General features: G+C 42.2%; 2 protein-coding genes and 1 long non-coding RNA gene across 4 annotated transcripts in view; all 3 read left to right on the top strand.

The window, feature by feature from the left end:
- Nucleotides 1-905, top strand: part of LOC135107202 (uncharacterized) — a 1986-nt gene extending 1081 nt beyond the window's left edge. Inside the window, exon 3 of the long non-coding RNA XR_010271649.1 lies at nt 653-905. This is a non-coding gene — a long non-coding RNA (uncharacterized LOC135107202). The remainder of the gene's footprint in view (nt 1-652) is intronic.
- Nucleotides 906-3812: 2907 nt separating this feature from the next.
- LOC135107201 (uncharacterized) lies at nt 3813-8990 on the top strand. Of its 2 annotated transcripts, XM_064016873.1 has the most exons (6): nt 3813-4080; nt 4392-4470; nt 5027-5143; nt 5919-6071; nt 6299-6467; nt 7924-8990. In XM_064016873.1, the coding sequence occupies exons 1-6, from the start codon at nt 4046-4048 to the stop codon at nt 8064-8066; spliced, it is 696 nt and encodes a 231-aa protein (XP_063872943.1). In that variant the 5' UTR covers nt 3813-4045; the 3' UTR covers nt 8067-8990. The 2 variants fall into 2 exon arrangements, with proteins under 2 accessions (XP_063872943.1, XP_063872942.1); XM_064016872.1 differs by having other exon boundaries at nt 3813-4470.
- Nucleotides 8991-11903: 2913 nt separating this feature from the next.
- LOC135107424 (compound eye opsin BCRH2-like) lies at nt 11904-16145 on the top strand. The gene is made up of 7 exons (XM_064017274.1): nt 11904-12041; nt 13330-13561; nt 13660-13851; nt 14078-14272; nt 14525-14838; nt 15131-15253; nt 15766-16145. Exons 2-7 carry the CDS (start codon nt 13336-13338, stop codon nt 15859-15861), a joined length of 1146 nt encoding a protein of 381 aa, XP_063873344.1. The 5' UTR covers nt 11904-12041; nt 13330-13335; the 3' UTR covers nt 15862-16145.
- Nucleotides 16146-22532: the final 6387 nt, after the last annotated feature.

The following is a 22532-nucleotide window of genomic DNA, read 5'->3' as shown; positions in this document are numbered from 1 at the left end:
AACTTCATATGTATTTTTTTCTGATAGCAATGTATACATCACAGTTATAGTATGTACCATTAGCACTGCAGTATGAACTATTGTAGGAAATAGAGTTGCGAGGTTGTACTGTACATAAAAAGTTATATCATGATATATGAAAAGAAAAAAAAAAAAAAATAGCAACATTCATGTCCTATATCAAATAGATTCATTACTTTATCTACCAGATAAAAAAAAATGTGATTCTGGTGTAATTTAGCCAATTTGCTGGATCTCTTAATTATTTAGCACGTTTACATGTCTTATACAGGCAATTAACTTGTGTATCCTACTCTCCTGTTCCTTTACTCCCCCCCCCAAAAAAAAAAGAAAATGGGAGTGACTAAGGATATATTATTTTATTTTAATTTAATTTATATGACGTCTTTCTCTGATTGTCTCATTTGAAAGCGTGATTACTTTTGTCTTATTATCGCAGTTAATAGCTATTTTCGTCCCTGTTTTTGGTTGACGGTGTGACAGGAGTATAGGTGAGTCTCCCACATAAATTGGAATAGATTTTCTTTCGTTCAGTTTGACTTTTTTTCGGGAAACTTAACAGAATGAATAGACCCCTCGCCTTACTCCTGTGCATGTGTGTGTGTGTGTGTGTGTGTGTGTATGCTGGCAGGGTCGCAGGAGGAAATGCTAGAGGAGAGAGACAGACTTAGTGAAGAGAACCACAGACTGCGACGCTCCGCCACACCGAGGCCAGACTGGAACAGGTGAGGCTCGTCCTTCCCTCATTGGTGATGTGGTGCTCCCTTCCTCAGATCCTGTGTTCCTCATTCTCCTTCTCCTCTCTGGTCTGTTTCCTGTCTTTGTTTTCTGTTATTTTATTTATTTATTTATTTTTTTACTGTGGTTCTTCAGTTTTCCTTCCGTTTTCCTTTCTCTCTCTCTCTCTCTCTCTCTCTCTCTCTCTCTCTCTCTCTCTCTCTCTCTCTCTCTCTCTCTCTCTCTCTCTCTCTCTCTCTCTCTCTCTCTCTCTCTCTCTCATAACCTCTTTTCTTTGTGTTCTTTCGTCTTTCCTTTCCTTTTACTTATTTAGTTTCATTTTCTCCTTCACTCCCTTACCTTCATAATCTCTACGTTTTGTTATGTTTAACTGCTGTGTTTCTAAGATTTTACTTGAAATTTCCTTCTTCATTTCCTCTATTTCTTCCACTCTGTTTTTCTAATCAGAATTTTCCTTCGTTTAATTATTCTTAACTGTAGTTCTCATTTCGCTCTTCCTTTAATTTTCTTTCAGCAATCTTGCTTGTACTCACCAATCATTACATTATCTTCCTACCCTTTGGCCACTTCCCTTTTTCCCTTTCCTGTCTCATTACTTGCCCTCCTATGTCCATCCTTTCATCCTAAGGCGCTTCCCACTGCTGCTGCTACGCCTTCGTCTCGCGTCACTCAGCCTTTCCATCTTTATTTGCTTTGTGGAGACTCAGTATACTTTTCCTCTTTTACTCTTTTCCTCCTACCACTCTCCTTTTCTTCTTCTGTTAATTGTTCGCGGTCTGTCTGCAAGTACTTTTCATTTCTATCACCAATTTCTTTCTTTCCATTCCTCATATCTTTCTTTTCCTATTCCTGTGCCAACTGCTCGCTATGTCTGTCTCCTTTTGTTTATATCATTAATTCCATTGCTAAGACATCTCTGCACCTCCTGATCATCCTCGTCGTTCAGGGTGGCGGAGTACGTGGAGGGGGGCATCAGTCGGTGGCGTGAGATGTCCAATGGGAGAAGCAGCGACCAGCTCGTGGACGTCCTCGTGTCTGAGCTCACCGGGTCACAGCTACCTTCCTCCAACGAGTTCATTGACTGCAAGGTGAATGGCCCCTGATGTTTTGAATCCTTGCGATAGATACACCATGAGAATGAGACACTGAAGAGATAGGAGTCACGAGTGGTGAGAGGGAGATTTAGGGTTTGTAGCAAGTTCAAGTCTCCGTCGTACAAAATAGTGAACTGAGGATAAACGCTGAGGCGGTTGAGTGTTGCTAGGAGTCAAAACAGGAATGTTAAAAATAGAGGTGCAGAGGCGATAAGTTGTATTTGACTTTTACTAAAATTTTGTCTGCAAGTATCCTAAGATTGCCAGAAGTTACAAAACGATGTTTAAATCAAGGGAGCTTTTTGCAGTGCCTCTTACAACTCTTTCGTGTGACGTTTCAGGTTTTAAACATAGAGAGTTTTTTCCTTCCGTTCCTCCTCCCCATCTCTCTCTCTCTCTCTCTCTCTCTCTCTCTCTCTCTCTCTCTCTCTCTCTCTCTCTCTCTCTCTCTCTCTCTCTCTCGTCTGGTAGTGTTGTCGAAGCACTACATCTACACTGCACGAATAGTTGTTTAGTTTAGTGTAGTCAGTCACAGTTTTCACCTTTTAAGAGTACACAGTGTCTTGGCGCACTGTAGTTACAATATCTAATACTCATTGGCGCAAATACAGCAGCCACGGTTTGAGTCTGAAGGGAACAAACAGTTTTGCCTTCCCTGTATTTTCATTTATATATTTTTCTACGTATGAAGGAAGCTCATCAGGAGGTACAGAAATGAGGAAGAGGTAACAATCTGCTTAATTCTCGCTCCTACCTTCCTCCCTCAATGAATGAATAAATAAACAAATGAAATAAAATAGAATAAACGAATAAAATAGGCCATAATGAAAAATAAAAAAAAAGATTAAATAAATAACGGAAAAGTACAATAAAAATGCATTCGGAAAAGATCAAATGTGTTGTCCTGATACTTTTCTCTTGAAGCAACTGGTGAGAGAGAAGGAAAGACAGAAACAGGCAAAGAATTCCAGTGAAAGAGATTAAATAATACTGAGAATGAGAAGAAAGTCTTGAGCTGTGGGGTCGTGTGGTGCGGGGAAATGGGGGAGGAAGGCATGCAGTTGATGAATAATAAAGATAATAGATATAGAAAATAGAAAGAGATGCAGCAGTTCAGAGGAGTGTAAGACATTGAGAGTTGTCAAGTAAAAGAGGGAAGTCAATAGGGCCAAATGGTTTTAACCTGCTTGGTAATACTCCCATGTACGTACGGGACCCGAATTCCAGACGAGGGCGGATTACTTGTAACCTTTCAGTAAGTATGGAAACCTTTTAGAGAACTGTGGGACCGCTAAGGGTTCCGTTTGTAAGCCCGTCAGGTGTTTCAGTCAAAGCGAAGAGAGAGAGAGAGAGAGAGAGAGAGAGAGAGAGAGAGAGAGAGAGAGAGAGAGAGAGAGAGAGAGAGAGAGAGAGAGAGAGAGAGGTGGGGGGGAGAGACTCGCTTATCAGTCTTCTTTTGACTTACTTTTCAAGCTAAGTTGACTTAAGCGAGATTATCCAAGCTTTTTTTTTCATTTCTTTCTCTTGGTCCATTAACCATTGTTAATTTCTCTCTCTCTCTCTCTCTCTCTCTCTCTCTCTCTCTCTCTCTCTCTCTCTCTCTCTCTCTCTCTCTCTCTCTCTCTTTCTCTTTCCCCTGTACGTCGACGATAAAGATTCTATACTCGGAGAGGTCAATCTAGGCCACAGAAAGTTGTGTGACTGCTGAGGAAGGAAACCGCTGCGGGATGTGGATAAGTAAAAACGTATTGTACGGTACAGTTCAAGTCAAAAGTCAAGTAAGAAACTACGTAATTTACACTCACCTCCTCTGTGTTTAGCGCTTTCCTGCAACCTTTCCCTGGTCTGCTGAGAGTTTGTCAGTTACCAGGTCTTGTACGGAGACTGTCAGCTGATCAGGGGAGTTAAAAGAGAGAGATAAATCACCAAATGCAGTAGACTTTGATGTTCAAGGTTACACAACTTCTTACCGCGACTCTACTACTACTACTACTACTACTACTACTACTACTACTACTACTACTACTACTATTACTACTACTACTTGCAACACTCAGGGCACGGAGGAGGGAGTGCCGGCGTACCTGCGTTACGAGGGCAGCGTGAGGAACAGACGGCTGGGCAAGAGGGACCTGACGCTGCTCATTGACGACATCTGGCGGGAGAAGCGGCGGCAGGGCGACCAGGAGCCCATGGACCATTTCGTCGATACGTACTTCCGGGAGAGGTGTGGTGTCTCTCATTCCTTCCTTCCCTTTCTTTGTGACGTTTCTTCTTTTGTGGGTATGTACAGTATAGGTATGTGTTTGTTTGTGTACTTGATTTTATTACGTTGAAATGAAAATGTGTCCTTGTCTTGTTTATATATGTTCGTGTGTGTGTGTGTGTTTGTGTGTGTATATGTGTGTGTGTGTGTGTGTGAACAGTACAAGTACTTCCATGTATTATGTGTTTATCAATTCCTAAGATACCTTATCTTATGAACCTCGTATCTCTGTATCTATCCTGGCGTGTCATGCTGGCGTGTGGCCACCGCAGGTACCACCTGGAGGAGGTCCGGGCAGAGTGGTGCTACTCCCTGGCCGATGCCTGCCAGCGGCTGGCTCATGACGAGCAGGTGAGGCTCCTGCGGCCCAGTAAGCAAAAGACGTCACTCTGAGTAGCAGCACATTAAAAGTGTTTGATTGTTATTTTGTTTACTGTACATCATCGTCATATTAATATAGCATCTTGTAATATAACATCTTGTAATATAGTATTACAAGATGGCCAGAAGTCTTGGGATAATTTTAAACCTAACGATGTTGATGGAAGGTGACCATTTTGTTCTCCCGACACACTGAAGCATTCTTTGATCACCAAACATAGTTCTTTATTTTCGCTGACACATCCAACTACGCATAACTCCTGTCACAGCCCCATCACAGCCCCACCTCCCGGCATTCGTCGCACTATTGATGATTATAAAATTGAAATGTAACAGTGCCCAACGCCTGGCCATTCTCCCTTGGCATGTGCTGGTGTAGTTACTTTTAATTTATTTGTTTGTTTGTATGTTTTTTTTTGTCTTTTTTTTTTGTTTTATCCTATTTTTTTATTTATTTATTTATTTTATTTTTTCTATAATCTGCTGAAGAATGCGAAAATGTGACCTCTGTTCTCTGTGCCGCCAGGTGGGCCTGTTCTGGGGCATCTTGTGCGGCCAGGTGCAGGAGCAGGTGTATCATCACCAGGTGGACAGCGTGTTAGCCCTGCATGCTGCCCTTAGGCTCGCCGATCCCCTCGACAAGGTAAACGTGGCGGTAGTGTGAACTGACTTGCTTTAAACAATTTAGTCTGTGCGTGGATGTGATGATGAGTGTCCTTCGCGAGGCACACCACGCCGTCTTGTTGCCCCTGCTTGGGTGTCTTGCACACACACACACACACACACACACACACACACACACACACACACACACACACACACACACATACACACACACGCGCGCGCGATGATGATTGAACCAACAAATAAGCCCTTAACCTTCTGACTGCAAATGCCAGCTTGTTACTTTAACATATTTGAGTGGCCCGAGTTGTCCAAGTCGTTCTTACTCAACAAAAATAAAACTATGAACTAAAAGATTTGAGCAACGCCATTATTCTTGTAGATGGCAGTGATGCCTTTTGAGATTGCGCTCAAAACTTTCAGCCGACCATTTTTATCAAGTCTGAAAACCCGCAACATTCATAGGGATAATTAAGTCCCCACCAAAGGGCACCGCTTCCTTCGGTCTGGCCCTTGGTAAATAATCGCATTTCATCCTCGAACACAAACCAAACGCTAACTTCAGGACGGCGTCTCAGGCATCAAAAGGGACGCAACTTTGGAAATCGGATTAACAAGTATATTCCTGTAGATCCCATTAGAATAGCTACTAGAGCTTCCTTATTCTTATTTCTCTTTCTTCACGTTTTTTTTTTTTCGTCTTGTGGCTCTGTTACTTATTGTAATTGCTGCTATTCTGGATTTCTTCTTAATGTTCCATTCATCTGATTTCTGCCCTGGTCTCTTCCTCGCAGGGACTGGTGTCTCGCGCGGCGCTGGAGGAGGCTCTGCGCACCGTGTTCCCGCTCAAACCCGAGGAGAAAGTGAGGGTACTGCTGGAGATCGCGGGTCGCGCAGCCTCCGCCAAAGATCCAAACCTCATCAAGTACAACAATCTCTTCCAGCAGGTGTGTGTGTGTGTGTGTGTGTGTGTGTGTGTGTGTGTGTGTGTGTGTGTGTGTGTGTGTGTGTGTGTGTGTGTGTGTGTGTGTGTGTGTGTGTGTGTGTGTGTGTGTGTGTGTAGCCTTTACTTGTTCCAGAATTTATCTAACATAACTTTGGTCTTCCATGTGTGTGTGTGTGTGTGTGTGTGTGTGTGTGTGTGTGTGTGTGTAACAAGGATGGCTTGGTGCAGGGTGAGTGTGCAGGGACGCGCATGCCACTGGGGACGGAAGTGGTGCAGCAGGCGCGGGACGAGCAGGACACCTACATCCAGGAGCTGCTGCAGGAGGTGGGTTACGGCGCCGTAGACGTGACGGTGAAGGAGCTGAGCCGCGCCTTCACCATCATCGACCCGAGGATAGGTGAGTTACCGAGAGCGGAGGAGAGATGGGGAGAAGAAAGGGATAGCGATAGAGAGTGATGGAGGAGAAGGGAGCGACAGTAAGGATGATGTTCAGAAGGGGGAAGTGAGGGAAGAGGTAAGGTGTTGTCCTTCGTGAGGTGGAAGGAGAGCAAGGCGAGATGACCTTATGTACAGGGATGAGAGATGCTACTGCGTCCTAGAGTGGGAAAAGTGTTTGCATGAGTCAGTTTACTACCAACAGTATAACATGTCATCAGGTTAAAGAAAAAGATGTATATATATCGTTATGTTACACTGCTCTGTACCTAACACACACACACGCACACACACACACACACACACACACACACACACACACACACACACACACACACACACACACACACACACACACACGCAGGGACACGGGATAACAAGAGGAGTCTTCGTGAAGCACAACCAGAACGTCTTGTACTCTTTGACATCACCAAAAAAAAAAAAAAAAAAAAAAACTGGGTACATAGTGTCAAGTTTGGCGAGCAAATGGGACTTATTTAAAGTACATTTCCACCTTCCATCAGCCTTCTTGACTCGACAACTACATCGTCAGTGCGACAAAAAACACAGAAAAGTAATGGATAATAATGACGAGCGTCTCCATTCACCCCAGACAGAAGTGACATGGCCAGTTTGTTCATGAATATACTATAAGAATTTACACGACCTACGATAATGTGCAATAGTTCCTGTAATACTAATTTACAGCGCTTATAAAGAGACAGTGACTAGGATGAAGGAGGACATCATCATAATTTGCAATAACGGCACTGTAGTCTGTATAGTCTATTTTCATTCATTAGTTGTAATGCGCTTGGGTTTCGAATGCATTTGCTTAATGCATGATTTATGATTCTGAACGTAGAGAAGTGGCGATCTTATCTCCTGTGTGGTGTGGTGTAGCCTACATTGTACCTACATGTCAGCCTCCGTGGTTAACATACTCCTCTCCATATTCAAATAGGGCCTGAGCAAGGGGACCAGGTACCTCCTGTTTGTTCCTATGATAAGTGTAGTGGGGGAGGGGGAGGTTTAGTTCCCCTGATTCACGATGTACACGTCTGGCCTCCCTCCCTCCTTCACGGGAGGTGTCAGCCTTGTGTATGGGAGGATATGCGAATGATTTAAGAAAGCGTACTAGATGTATTTATTCTTCTCATTTAACAAAACGAGTTTTAGATTAGAAGTGACATAGTTCCTACACTCTGAAAAACTGTCATTTATAACAGTCATGTGAATTACAGAAAAGTAATATGCATAGAATTCATGTGGCAGGCTATGAAGACTCGTTAGTAATGTGATGAACTGTGTGCATAGTGTAAATGGAATTAATATGTGGAGTGACAGGAGTAGGTGGAATGATGTGTAATGTAGACTAGAGAGCACACACTCAACTCCTGAAGTCTGCTTCATCACAGAACAGAGTGACCTGGACGCCTACCTGGAATGGGTCTTCAACGTGTCCAAGGAAAACCTCAAGATGTGCCCACCGGTGCCGCTGCCCCTGCTCGCCGCCAGGCTGCAGACAGGACACATCGTTAGGGTCGGCGCTCGGTCATGAGATGTCACGGCCACGGAGGAAGCAACAAAGACGTCGTTAAAGGAGAGAAAAATAATCTCATATCATGTGTTATTTTTACGAACGTATGATCATTCTATTTAAATTTCATGATTTTTTTTTCATACCATGTTGGTCCTCCCTCCCTTCTTTTTTTCAGCTTTGATTCAGGGACACCAACTTAGATTTATCTGTTTCTTTTTCCAAGAAAATATTTTCAGCTCGTTAATTCCAACATGCATGCATGTCAGATATCCAAAATATATAAAGTATATAAACTCTTATAAACCCTATCATCTTTTCCTCACCGAAGTGCAAGTATCAGAAGCAAGTGACAGTAACCTCTTCTCCGTTCTTTTCTGCTTTCTCCATCATCACTTTCACTCCAAAGCTGGATGTTGCGTCTACGTGCGCAACGACATAATTTGCTCTCGTGCCCACCCTCTACATTACAAAATGAGCAAGAGTCATCTCAGGCTGAGGTGACTGTGCAAAGAGTGAAGGGTGTCCTGGCAGTGGAGGTGGCAACTCTTCCTTACTGGAACCTCTGACTCTGTTGGGTATGCAAGTTAGTTTTATGAGGTGCATACCAAACTTATATGCCCATGTCAGCTCTTTAAGTGATACTAATGATGGGAGAACATAGTATATCGGCAGTGACAGAGTGTTCAGTGTCGAGAGTGAGTGGAAGGTGAGGTCAAGTTGAGTAAAGAGAAGGGAACACGAACACGGAGCTTCAGCAGGTTGTATTTAACGTGTGCGTCAGGCCATTACTTGCTGAAGGTGAGTTTTAGTAGCCCTAGAAGATGTTAATTGGTAATCCGGCGGTAAGAGGCTTGCGGGCGGGGGCTCATGGGGTGAAGAAGGTTGAAGAAGAGAGGAAGGAAGAAATAGAACAAGAAAAGCTCGTCAGAAAATAGAACACGCTCAACCTCACACTAACTGCTGACCTCCTTCGGTACTTAAGGGAGTTACAGACTGTAAAATTGTTCCTCAAGGCTCTTCTTTAATGGGAAAATATTAATGGTGAAAATGGTAACGATGATACTTAGTTAGACATAATACTTTACACACAATATGCAAATAAGGTACGGTCTGATCAGGAGTTGATTTACGTCCTGTGCTATAATTTCCATCGCATTTTGAGTTTCACCTGTCTTGTCATCTCATCTGCAGATCACCTCCCTACACTTTATGACAATTGACACACTCGTGACAGATCAAAGGACAAAAGGCCGAGAGAAAACGCTTAACACGAGGGAAGTGAGTGCAGCTTGTTAGTGGACACGAGATTGCTTGGACCCGAGTGGCCTTGTATGGCTTTCAGAGAGTTACTGAAATCCCAGAGTTTTCAGTAATTTTGATTCACGAGACGCCATACTAAGCTTCTTTTTCCTTTTGATGCACTAAGAGTCAAGGCCCCAACATGATAGATAGATAGATAGATAGATAGATAGATAGATAGATAGATAGAGAGAGAGAGAGAGAGAGAGAGAGAGAGAGAGAGAGAGAGAGAGAGAGAGAGAGAGAGAGAGAGAGAGAGAGAGAGAGAGATGCTGCTTCCTAAAAGTCGATGAAATGAGAGAAAAAAAAAAAAAGTTGGCCAATTTAGATCATGAGCAGTGTTGATGCCCCTCCTTTGAAACAGTTCATGTTGCACCAAAGAGAAAGAGAAACTGGTAGAGAGGTCTTGGATGGAGTGCAAAATAGTGATTAACTTAAACATTAATAAGTTGAACAGGATAAAATTTACAATGAATAGATAGTCTTGCGCAGTGGGGCCACGGCATGGGTAGGCGTGAAGCTAGTGAGTTCGTAGGAGGCCGTTAACCACCTCGAAAACTGAACGGCTGGGAAAGAAAATTGACATAAAGGTGCACATATTTAAAGAGGGAACGTGTGAGGGAAGCTGAGAAACTAAAGATTTATGCCAGGCTCATGTCAAAAGCTTTGATATGTTTAAGGCAACAGCAAAGGTTTCACCACAATCCCTAAGAGAGGATGACTATACTTCATCAAGGAAAGTTTGGCGTAGCCGGGAAGATGGCGGTGAGGCTCGGGAGTGCTGAGCAGGTCACATCAGACTGTGGCAAGCATGCAGCAACGATGCGAGCACAACCAGCACTCTTGAACTCATGCAATGTAATGTTCAGAGACTTTCAAGCTACAGTCAGCTTGGAAAGAAAGCAAGTATTCATATATCTAGTAATAGCAATGCAAAGAATATTAAGTCTGTAAGGTATCGACACTTTTCACTATGATACTCACTGAAAACACTGAAAGGAAAGTTTAACTTGAACCATGACAATATTCAATCAAACGTAGCAATATAAATATTTGCCGATATCTTCTTGTAATACAATATTATACTTGCTTCACTGAAATGAAATTGACAGAATGTAACAACAGGAAAGCAACAAGTACAAGTTCAACTAACTCCTCCACAGCTCTTGTCTTCCCAGCGCAACACGTCCTCCTCCCACCACCATTGCCTTGAACGTTTTTTGAATCGCTGACTTCGATACTCTAGACCAACAAACACCAAACTATCTGACATATTGCCCTCCTTTCTTAGCTTACAACAGACCCACTCGTTCCTTTCCGCCCAACACTTTATGTGAAATAATGTATTTTACAATTGGTATTTTAGCTTTGTTTATGAAAAAAGATCCTTGTATGAATTGAAACAAATGCAATAAATAATACAGGCACGGGACATTTTTGATAAACAATAACTTCAAAAGAAGCGATTTTTTAAGATGAAATAATAAAAATAGATTTCTTCTTGTCCATACAAGTAAGTGTGCACTATTAAGTGATCGAGTCTGCAAAAAATGTGAACACAATATTTCAGCATCGTTTTAAACCACATAGTGACGCCGGTGAGCCTCCCGCTTGAAGGACGACGCGCACAATACTATATAGCAGTTTTTATCTATTGATTATTATTATTTTTCATACGTAGCAGAAACAGAGCACTTTCATAGAACGTTTCTGGTGTTTTCGCGCATCAAACTGCTGTTGGTTACCAATTCTGGGCAAACTGTGGCGTCCTGTTAATTGAAACGACCCGTTGATGAATCTGGCGCTGCGGATCAGGGAACATTCATGGTTCACTTCTCTGCCTCTCATGCCTTCCAAAATTTCTGATCCTAAGCAGTAGCCCATCAAATAACCATAGGCCTGGTATTTAAAAATAACAAAAATTTGATAGCATCGTACATTTATTTTATTTTTACTTTTTATGTATTTCATTTTTCATATCTCTATTAGGTATTACTTGTGCTTCATACATCAGGGCATAAATTTCTGTTGCGCTGAAATTACAATAAACGTCATGTTCACTATGATTCACACTCCATTTATTGTTCGCTTATAACGCTTGGATAGAGACGCTGGACTTAGAGAAGACTAAAGGCAGTAGAGGTGACAAGAGAACAAGAAAACGCGTAGAACCGTGCAGGAAAGGATCACAGATCATATTAGGTGGAAGAAGATGGGATAAGAGGAAACGGTATGGAAGAACTAAACTAATGTTCTTCTTTTACCGTGCTGTCATCAGTTTACGACGGAGCGTCTCCTCAACGCTTGTGCAAAATAAAACAGTCCTACTTTCCCTCGGCCACTGTTGTCTCCCCCGTCACGTATTGTGCCTAACAGCAATAATTCAACTCTTCTAACGCAAATGAAATTGAAAAATGCCACAAGGCTCAGCACACCTGGGAAGCCCGACAAGGCATTCCTTGGACTCTGAGCTTCTTGGGATTTTGAGCGGGAAGACGTAGTTGTCAGTACTAACAAGATGAAGACGGTTACGTAAAGTAACGCTGAGGATTATAAATAATCGAGCAGCAACCATAACGCTCAGAGCCGACCAGTCCCTCTCACAGATCGCATCCCGACCCCCTGAGTCAGGATCTCTTCGTGAACTTCTGACGAACACTACGCAGAAGTGAAGTGTAGAAGAAACCACCTCAGGTAACTTTCTTTGCCCTTATTCTTCTCATCTTATTTTTTTTATGGTTTTGTGTTCTTGATTTTCATATTACTTTAAAAAGCTCCATCTTTACGAATCAGTTATTGTTTCACTAAAAACTCTACCCTAGATAATTCAAGGCTTGTTCCTCTCTCTCCTCCACCCTCCGACTATCTCATGCCTCTCATTAAAATTCTCCCTAAAGATGTCTTCTATTCCCTCGCTGGCCTTAACCCTCTGAGGGCTTATGGACCTGATGGGATCCTTCCTATTGTTCTCCAAAATTGTGCCTCCGTGCTTCCACCATGCTGGATGAAACTCTACCAGCTTTGTCTGTCAACATCTACTTTTCCTTCCTGCTGGAAGTTAGCTTACATTCGGCCTATAACCCCTCAAACTACCGTTCTATTGCTTTACTTTCCTGCCTTTCAAAAGTTTTTGAATCAATCCTAAACAGGAAGATTCCCAAACATCTATTGCTTCACAACCTTATACCTAATTGCCAGTAATGGGTTCCACCGTGACCGTTTTACTGGTGATCTTTTTCGCTGTTGCCTTAAACATATCAAAAATATTTCCTAGAGTATGGCACAAACTTTGATTTCCAAACTACCTTTCTACAGCTTCTATCCTTTTTTTCTGTAACTTCATCTCAAGTTTCCTTTCTGACCATTTTATTGCTTGTGTTGTAGACGGTCACTGTTCTTCTCCTATCTCTATTTATAAACAGTGGTGTTCTTTAGGTTTCTGTCATTTCACTCACCCTTGCTGATGATACCACTCAGCAGTTTTACACGTCTTTTCTTAGACATCCAAACATGCAGGAATTAAACAACTCATGCGGGGAAGTCACAGAGCGCCTAACTTCTGATCCTTCTTAAAATTGTGATCTGACAGAACAAACCTAGTGTTGTTCAATGCCTCATAAAATTCAATTCTTCTATTTATCAACTCGACGCAATCCTCCTGATCACTTCCTCCTCTTCTTCAATGACAATTAACTGTACCCCTCTTCTACGCTGACAGTCTGTTCTTTACTAATAATATAAACTGGAAACTTCACATCTCGTCTGTAGTGTTTTAAGTCTTGAGTTCTTACAAGAGGGAGTTTTCTAAAACCTTTCCTCCAATTTCGGATAATCCTTTCATTTCGGAACTGACACCTCAATAGGCCTTTTTCTTTTTTCTTTTTTTTTTCAGCCCTAGCACAGTGCCCCTCTTACATTCAAAATACTTAAGAATAAAAAAATTTACATACTTTTTAATATGAGTCGTGACTACTTTCTTCAGGTGAAAATGGCGACAACGATGATGTTCAATGTGACTGGACCTCAAGCCATGGCCTACGGCTCCGGAGGAATGTCCTTTGGTTACCCAGAAGGCATATCCGTGACTGATATGGTGCCAGATCACATAAAGCACATGGTTCACCCTCATTGGAACAAGTTTCCTCCCGTCAATCCCATGTGGCACTATCTCCTGGGGGTGGTCTATCTCTTCCTTGGCGCTATCTCCTTATTCGGTGAGCCTTGGTTGCTTCGTTGCCCAAGATACATGTAATAGTGCTGCCTTTCCCAAAAGATCCTCCTCTATTCTCCTTTTTTGGTGTATTTTTTTCAGGAAATGGCATGGTTCTGCTGCTTTTCCTGAAGAATAAGAACCTGCGCAGTCCAGCCAATTACCTCGTAGCCAACCTTGCCTTCAGTGACATGTGCATGATGATCTCACAGTTCCCCTTCTTCGCCTACAACTGCTTCAATGGCGGCGTGTGGATGTTCAGCCCATTCTTTTGTGAACTATATGCCTGCCTTGGTAAGTCACCTCATGCTATTAAATCTTGGTCTTATTTCTCCCCATCAGTTCCTGGTCACTTATATTTGTCACCCAGCAGCCTTCACTGAACTACTTTATCTGTTCCTCATGTCTTTGCCTCTTCGCTCAAATGATCTTTCGTCTTTCCATGTCCCGAGAAGTGTTTGCTTTGTCCATTGTCACAGTTGTCGTCACGCTCCCTCCAATTCCACACTCTGACTTTCAGGATCCATCTTCGGCCTCTGCTCCATCTGGTCCCTTGTATTCGTCTCCTACGATCGCTACAATGTGATCGTGAACGGTGTCGGCGGCTCCCCAATGACCTCTGGCAAGGCACTGCTCTTCATGCTGTTCTCCTGGATCTACGCTGTCGGCTGGTCCATCCCTCCCTTCTTTGGCTGGGGAAAATACATCCCCGAGGGTGAGTGCCTGCTTTCTTCTTTTTCACGAATTATTATTATTATTATCATTATTATCATTATATTGAATTAGGTGTTTAAGGAAAAAAGTTAAAACCAGCAGCTTTTCTGGTCAGTAGTTATAATATTTAAAAAAATCCACATCCGGACTTATCTAACATTAGAAGAAAAGGTTGACTGTAAGAAGAATAAAAAGACTGCCAACTTATAACACTATAATTCTGATGGAGCCCTAATGGAGGTTCTTGGCGCAGGCATCCTGGACTCCTGCTCCTTTGATTACCTCACCCGCGACTGGAACCTTCGGTCATTCGGCATCTGCATCTTTGTCTTCGACTACTGCGTGCCACTCGCCGTGATCGTGTTCGCCTACATGTTCATCGTGAAGGCGATCGTCGCTCACGAGAAGGCCATGAGGGAGCAGGCCAAGAAGATGAACGTGTCCAACCTCAGGTCCAATGCTGAGGCCAACGCCCAGTCCGCCGAGGTGCGCATTGCCAAGGTGGCCATGACCAACGTGGCCCTGTGGCTCATCTGCTGGACTCCCTACGCCTCCGTTGTGGTCCAGGTTAGAAGCAACTCCATTCTCTCACTTCTTGCTTTATCCCACCACTCAGCTAATGGTCTCATTCTCATTCATTGTGATTCATAAGCAAAGTCTTGTATGTACACAATCTCCATCAACCGTTAGATTTAATTCACTGATCAACTCTGGCCTTCAAACTCAATATGACAGTGGAACACAACTGACGTTACTTCAGACCTGCACACGACTCTTTCATGCCAGATTCACTATATCCTACTCAAATGCCGTAATTGCACTGAAATAATTGTCCTTTTTTCTTCTGCGCCTTCGCCAGGGACTGTTCTTCAACCAAGAGGACATCACGCCCATCGTGTCCATGCTGCCTGCCCTGCTCGCCAAGAGTGCCTCCGTGTACAACCCAATTATCTACGCCATCAACCATCCTAAATTCCGCTTGGTAAGAACAATTCCATACTTTTCCCCTCTTCCAAAGGCACTCAGATGAGATTTATCTTTTTTTTATAAGATAAATATTTAGTTTTAATTTTATCACATGAGGAACTCTGGTAGGGTTCGGGTCAGGTGTGGGTTTATTTTCATAAAGGAAGCTTGGGTGGCTCGATTTTCTTCCATTACTTACATCACCCCATGAAGGGAATTTGCTTCATAATGATAGGGAACGTAATTGATAGTCCATGGAGAATACGGTCACAGATCTAACATAAGAAAAGTTCTTTCGAGAAAACCACCTTCCTTTTGTACCAGCTTTCCTCTGTTAGTGAGAAAACCTGCAGCGTGAATAAAAGTGTTGCTAACTAATAATGCTTAGTAAGATCCTGAGAGCAGCTCTCGTGACTGTAGGCTGCATTAATCCCGTCACCAGTAGAGCATAGTGCCCTCTGTACATACATAACACTATACAGCGATGCATACCACTGACCTTTCTCTCTCTCTCCCCACCACCACCAGGCCCTAATGAAGCAGATGCCCGGCTTCTGCATCCACGAAGAGGATGACAAGGCGTCTGGTGCGGACACCAAGTCCACGGAAACTGCCAAGGCGTAATAATATCTTTTGCATTTATAATCATCAACGTTACGTAGAGTTTTCGAATGACTGACTCAGGAAGAGATACGACTGTTCTGCTTCGTCCGATAAACGACTCATTTTCGACAAAGGATTTCCGAATGACATGGAAAACCGATGAATATTGAAAAACTAAAGTGAACCGGTTCCTACTACGTTTTTCAACAGGATACTAAGCGATTCACGACCACGCACACCACAACCCCCAGTAGGTAGTGTCCTTGCATATCATGAAAAAACAAATAAAAATACATATGCATTAATGGTTATTTGACTCATCTTTGCTGCGGCACATTCTTGCTCGATGGCGGCATAAATGAATGGAAATCCTGTCTCAAAAAAGAAAAAAAAAGCTAGATGGACTGGAATTCATACATTTCTTCTGGTAAAATGGAATAAAAAATAATAATAATAATAATAACGAGAAACGGTACATTGAATTATGATTATGAATATGTACAAATGGTGTTGCCTCTGGGACTGTACATCACAGCCTAGTGGGGACAATGAACAAATGAACAAGATACCAATCTAAAACAATGGCAATCACCCAACATTCATCGCGGACACGCAAAGCAGCAGTGCGGCCATACAACATTGAAGGCGCCGCGCTAGGCCTTGCTGTCACACGTGAGTCACCCATTTCTGTGCATATTAAAAAAAAGCTGGGAAGAAGTGTTTGTACGGAACAGCGCGCCAGAACGCTGCCGTAAAAGGTTACGGGGCGAGGAAGCATTGATTGCCAGGAGATCTGGAAGAAAAGAATTTGAGTGACTGGCAACTACTGAGGAGGAGAACGCGGCAGTCACCAGCAGGGAATGAGTAGATGAGGTAGTGCACGCAGTCTGTCTGCCACATTCGCACGTCCTTCATCTCTCACGCATCCAGCGGCGCCACGTATGTCCATCAGGTAAACTGCACAAACGTTAAGCTTCACTGCTCAAGATCATTACAAAGTATGAGAAAATCTGCAAAAACTATTATACAGTTAACCGTCTTCAGTCTCTCACTCACTGCCGCAGCGTCGCATCTTTTGCGTTCTGAACTTTCCAAATGAATGCCTCCCTCCCCCCCTTAGACGTTTTACTCCTCATACTTATTCTGTCTACGTCACTAATGCAAGAGTTAGCCAGTATCGCTATTTTTTAATTCCTTTCACGGTTAAACTCTGAAACTATATACCTGTTTCTGTTTTTTCTTGAATTGTTTCAGTTTTGAAAGAAGAATCTCTAGGCAGTTCACCAACTAAAGGACTAATTCTGTTTATGCATCTTAAGTGAGTTTTATTTATTTATCTAATTGTTTTGTATACCAGTACTGCTCCTTAAGGAAGTGATGGCCTTGCTGGCAAATATTAATGTTTTCAAGTGGTTATGAATCAGGACTACTAAGATTAATGATTTCTCTCTCTCTCTCTCTCTCTCTCTCTCTCTCTCTCTCTCTCTCTCTCTCTCTCTCTCTCTCTCTCTCTCTCTCTCTCTCTTGGTAATGTTCAGTTTCTAAGGAACCCAGACTCGTGGCAGGTTTGTAAAAGTACTTTCGGTGTCTGGATACTTTGCAACAGCTCACAAAAAGGCAATACTCCGAAAGGCGTTGATAGTCTTGGAAGTTTCAAAATAATAAAATAACAAGTGTCACGTTCCCGGTTATCTTTCCAAGAAAGTGAACGTTACACTGATCCCGGAGAGTTTTAAAGGTCTGGATTTTTAAAGGCTTCGAGTGCCTACCCGAACTATCCGAAATCACCAGAATTACACCCTCTCACTTTACCCTTACCTTGACAAAACACATCAGGAATCACCTCAAATACCAGATCAATGTTGGGGAATAGAAAACACAATTAGTCCGTATTATACACAGATATATTATTACTAATGATAACTTACAAACAAACTGAGGCAGTACACATTAATATATGACATTCCTGTCACTTCACACAGCACTAAAGCCCGTTTACATCACCATAGGCAACTGAAATAATTTCTCCAGCTGCGTGAATTTACCCAGACGCCGTCACCGCGTCCCCAAATAATAATTCCCGTATTTTACCTCAAAAGACTCACCAACCTGATCCTGGATATCGAGGTTATACCGCCACATCACCAATACTTCCATAAACACACTCCATCACCACTCCACACCCAAATTCCTGTGAGAAACGCAACAACTTCTGTTCTCCCTGAAGGCCTCCAGCGCTCTACCTTCCCCTCGCCGGAATGCTGTGTTGCCCATTCAGGCCCCCCTCATTCAAAACATTCCACCTCAAATACAACTCTTCCCGTACGTATACATACATATAAAGAACTTAAATTATGAAGAGAATAATATTACATGATATAAAATGAGTAAATAAGCCTTATATTAACTTATAACTAAGAATAAGGATAATGTTTAAAAGGCAGCCAAATGGAACACGGGGGACACTAAGAAGACGTGTTCCTTTTCGGGGTAAATTCGGCCAATAACATGACACAAGTAAACAGTTAATAATATAATAGTTGTTAGGTTCTCTCTCTCTTTCTGTGTGTGTGTGTGTGTGTGTGTGTGTGTGTGTGTGTGTGTGTGTGTGTGTGTGTGTGTAATTCACAGTGTTTGTGGCAATATAGTCACGAACAAATGATAATTTTCTCACACAAAAAAAGACAAGTGACAGTAATACCATGCATAACAAGGAAGTATGCAACGTAACTCAGGAGAAAATATTGTTCCGTGGCCGGAGTGAAACTGGAGCGCATTTCTGTAAATTTACCTGATGGCCCTTCAAGGCACGGTGCCACTTCATTAACCACTGGCTGCTGAGGTGCTTGAATCATAATTCCTTTTTCTTAAGTCTGGACCTTATTCCCCATGCACCTGTGAATTAGCGGTAATTTCATCACGAAGTGACTGACAGCTGACTGCAGGAACAATCTCGTTTCGCTCTCTTCAGGCAAACGCAACGACCTGGCAGAGACGAGTGTTTAGATGACAGTAGTAATAGTAGTAGTAATATTATTATTATTATTATTATTATTATTATTAGTAGTAGTAGTAGTATTCATCATTACGAACTACTTTCACGTCCTTATACGCCAGAACAATAAAATCAGTCCCATGAAAATATAAATAGATGTTATGAAATAAATTTTAAACGGTTTTACCTTCTCGTTACATACTATGCAAACTTATGTCATTCTATTAAATTTTGTATATAAATTCCAAGTTTTTTGTTAATCTTGTCGAGATCATTGCTCAAAGAATCGTTCATGACGCGTCTCAAATATTATTTATTTATTTTCTTTTTTATAGACTGAAGCTGCACTTCGTCCAAATTAAGATCCAGGAAGAAGAGTCCTCCGCTGCTACTCTGGCCAGACTGACGTAGACAAACAGTACCTCATGGTGTTGTTATAAGTCTTATTAATATAAATGTGAATGTACACTTGAAATGTGTTGCAGCATCAAGCATAAGCTGTATTTGGTATAATAAGGACCTCGGGATATCACCCCAGAATGACAGCTTGACACAGTATTATACTATACATTGAAAAAGACATGGGAACAAAATCCAGCCTTGTCTCTTCCCGTTCTTAAGACACGATTAGCGAATATGAACGCGTGAAAAATGGCATCTCTCCACTTCATGCAAGGAGGCTGTCTTTCGTATAATCATTATATACCAGGACATTACTAGTATACTACAGTGAGTGAAGTACTTTCCAAATAGGTAGAAAAACACGTTAGAGGGCATGAGCATTGTTAGATCGACGACAGAAAGAATTCTATAAGTGATATTGTTCCTCTATCTGCACCAATAAAAAAGGTGTACGCATTAACGGTCACACTAGAGCAAGCAGAATACTTTTTTATGAATATATGTAAGGGAAATAGAGCTACAGGTGTAATTATGAAGATATACTAGTTTTGATAAGGCCACTTCTAGATTATGTTGTTCAGTTCTGGTCTTCTTGATATAGAACACGTAGATAGGCTGGAGTCTGTGTAAAGAAGGATGATGAGAATGATTTAATGATTGGAAAAACTTATTTTGCCACGCTATGTTAAAACACCTTAACCTGCATTCCCTGGAAAGGCGATGATGTGAGATGTGATGGAAGTCTTCCATTGGGGCAAAAGTTCAACAAGAGATGTAGACCGGGTTCTAGTCATGCAAGCAATATGTTAGAACTCGTACGAATGGTTAGAAACTAAACAAAATGAGATTTTAAAATCGAAATATGCAAAAATGTGTCCACAAACAAGGCTGTAGATGTGTAGATCAAATTTAGCAAGAATGTGGTAAGCACACAGACACTGGAGAGTTTCAGGAGGAGGTTGGGTAAACACGTGGATGGTGATGGCGGATGGTGAGTTGTCAGTGCCTGGTAACTGCCTTGTGCAGGTTACCTGGCATTGTGCAATCTACTTCCTTATTTTCTTATATGAAGTCTATCAGCTGCATATGGCTTCGGTTTAACTTGTCACTCAACATTATTGGGATGGTAATGTGTCGAACTTGACTTAAGTGAAAAAGGCAAATTAGATTGGTTATTCATTTATAGATTTCTTGGTAGCGTTAAAAGTATAGCATCATGATTTCCGTAATGAAGCTTTTAATGTTAAAATGCATAGGGAAAGCCATCTGGACAGGGAAGAAGCATTAAAAATAAACAGGAGGAGGAAAAACAAAGTCAAAGTGAGCATAAGGAGGGCAGCAAGGAAAGAAAAGACCTAAAGTTGAAAGAGGATATCGACAAAGTGTTTTAAGTCGGTGTCGACGATAAGATTTGCAACCCAGAACCAGTCTGGCAATTCTTAAAAGCGAGCTAATCCTATAGCGAGGGAGGGGGGAGGTGTGAGTGGCTCAGAACACTGCTTAGCCGGGAGAAAGTGAGAAGGACGAAGGGAAACATGCTGAGGATAGCAGACTCAATCCTTTGTGGGCTTCAGGACACACCTGCCTAGTAGAGGACGCCATCAACACACACACACACACACACACACACACACACACACACAAGCAGTTTGAGGTCTTTTGATAACACGAATGTTCCTACCGGTGCTTATTGCTGTTCTCTTGTATGTATTATGTACTGTGAGGAGCGATGATGATGAGTTACGGGTTTCATTAGGTGGTGGCAAGGTGGGTTTCATTAGGTGGTGGCAAGGTGGTGATGTGGCGGCGATGTGATGGCGGTGATGTGGCGGAGGTACTGTGAATCTATGGCAACGCTGCGGTGGTGGTGTAAGTATAGTGATGGTGATGGCAATGGTAGTACGTAGTAGCAGTGCTAGTAGTAATAGTAGCAGTAGTAGTAGTAGTAGTAGTAGTAGTAGTAGTAGTAGTAGTACTAGTAGTACTGGTGGTGGTGGTGGTGGTGGTAGTGGTAGTAATAGTAATAGTAGTAGTTGTTGTAGTAGTAGTATTAGTAGGAGCAGTGGTGGTGGTGGTAGTAGTAGTAGTAGTAGTAGTAGTAGTAGTAGTAGTAGTAGTAGTAGTAGTAATAGTAATAGCAGTAGTAGTAGTGAAAATAGTATTAAGAGCACAGAGAGAGAGAGAGAGAGAGAGAGAGAGAGAGAGAGAGAGAGAGAGAGAGAGAGAGAGAGAGAGAGAGAGAGATAACACACACTCTTCCTGCAACTTCAACCTTCAGCACAGATTTCATCTGCTTGTGTTCTTTGTTGCAAAACATGAGACGGCGATTGGCAGCGGTGACGTCACTAATTCTGGTAAAAATACCACTTAACACTTGACTTCTGCAGGCATTAGCACGACCCCGGTACTGCTTCACGCTGGCGGTGTCAAATATGACTGTGGCGGCGGCGGCTGTGGCGCTGACGACGGTGGCAGTGGTGGGATTCAGGACGGCGTTGGCAGCAGACTTGACCCACTTGCCCGCACTCGGTAAGCATGTAAGAAAAAGAAAAAAAAAAAAAATGTGTTAGCGTATTCTTACTATCACAACTTTTTTTTTATTTTCTCTCTTCTCATGTTCTTGTTAAATGCGAGTACGTTGATTGAAGCATATTCTCACCATTATTACTTCTCTTCTGTTCTCTTTAATTCATTTGTTTTATTACTATATTCTTGTTCATTGAAGCACATGAAGCTGTAGTGTGTGCACTCAGGATATTTCGATAGGCCACGCCCCATTCTCTGCTGGACAATACTCCTACATATTGCTGCGCTTCCTCAACACGAGAGATAAAAAAAAAATAAATGAAAACACTGTTTAAAATTTTTCGTTCTTCTTTACGTGCAATTTTTCATCGACTCGTATTTTAGCTTCTTATTCTTCACTGATGACACCATTCGTGATCTTAGGTTTTACAAGACGGCACGGCAAAACACTGCTGGAGCGTGGCCTATCGAAATATTCTCAGCGCAGCTACTATACCATCTCTTTCCTTCCTTATCTTTATCATTATACCGTTATTCGTTGTAGCAGTCTCTCGCCAAACCACCATTTTTTTTTTTTTTTTTATCTCTTTAATCATTAGGTAATTTGCCAAGCGATTGGTCAAGTGTGGTAGTGCAGACAATGTGTTAGAGCCCATGTATTACTACTATGTACTAAAATTGTTACTACTACTACTACTACTACTACTACTACTACTACTACTACTTCTATAAATTCCATTGACTGAAATGTCAGCGCTTTTTTCCTGCT

Source organism: Scylla paramamosain, chromosome 15 (genome assembly GCF_035594125.1).
Source record: "Scylla paramamosain isolate STU-SP2022 chromosome 15, ASM3559412v1, whole genome shotgun sequence".
Classification (NCBI taxonomy): Eukaryota; Metazoa; Arthropoda; class Malacostraca; order Decapoda; family Portunidae; genus Scylla; species Scylla paramamosain.
The sequence above is the reverse complement of the archived record's forward strand: the minus strand, read 5'-3'. Positions and strand labels throughout refer to the sequence as shown.

What these genes read in the sequence shown, in the direction of transcription:
- LOC135107201 (XM_064016872.1), top strand. Translation starts at nt 4,300, where the DNA reads ATGTGTTTATCAATTCCTAAGATACCTTATCTTATGAACCTCGTATCT. An exon ending in ACAACAATCTCTTCCAGCAG is followed by an intron (nt 6,072 to 6,298) that starts GTGTGTGTGTGT and finishes GGCTTGGTGCAG; the next exon opens with GGTGAGTGTGCAGGGACGCG. An exon ending in CATCATCGACCCGAGGATAG is followed by an intron (nt 6,468 to 7,923) that starts GTGAGTTACCGA and finishes GCTTCATCACAG; the next exon opens with AACAGAGTGACCTGGACGCC.
- LOC135107424 (XM_064017274.1), top strand. Translation starts at nt 13,336, where the DNA reads ATGGCGACAACGATGATGTTCAATGTGACTGGACCTCAAGCCATGGCC. An exon ending in TGAACTATATGCCTGCCTTG is followed by an intron (nt 13,852 to 14,077) that starts GTAAGTCACCTC and finishes TCTGACTTTCAG; the next exon opens with GATCCATCTTCGGCCTCTGC. An exon ending in ACGCCTCCGTTGTGGTCCAG is followed by an intron (nt 14,839 to 15,130) that starts GTTAGAAGCAAC and finishes CGCCTTCGCCAG; the next exon opens with GGACTGTTCTTCAACCAAGA.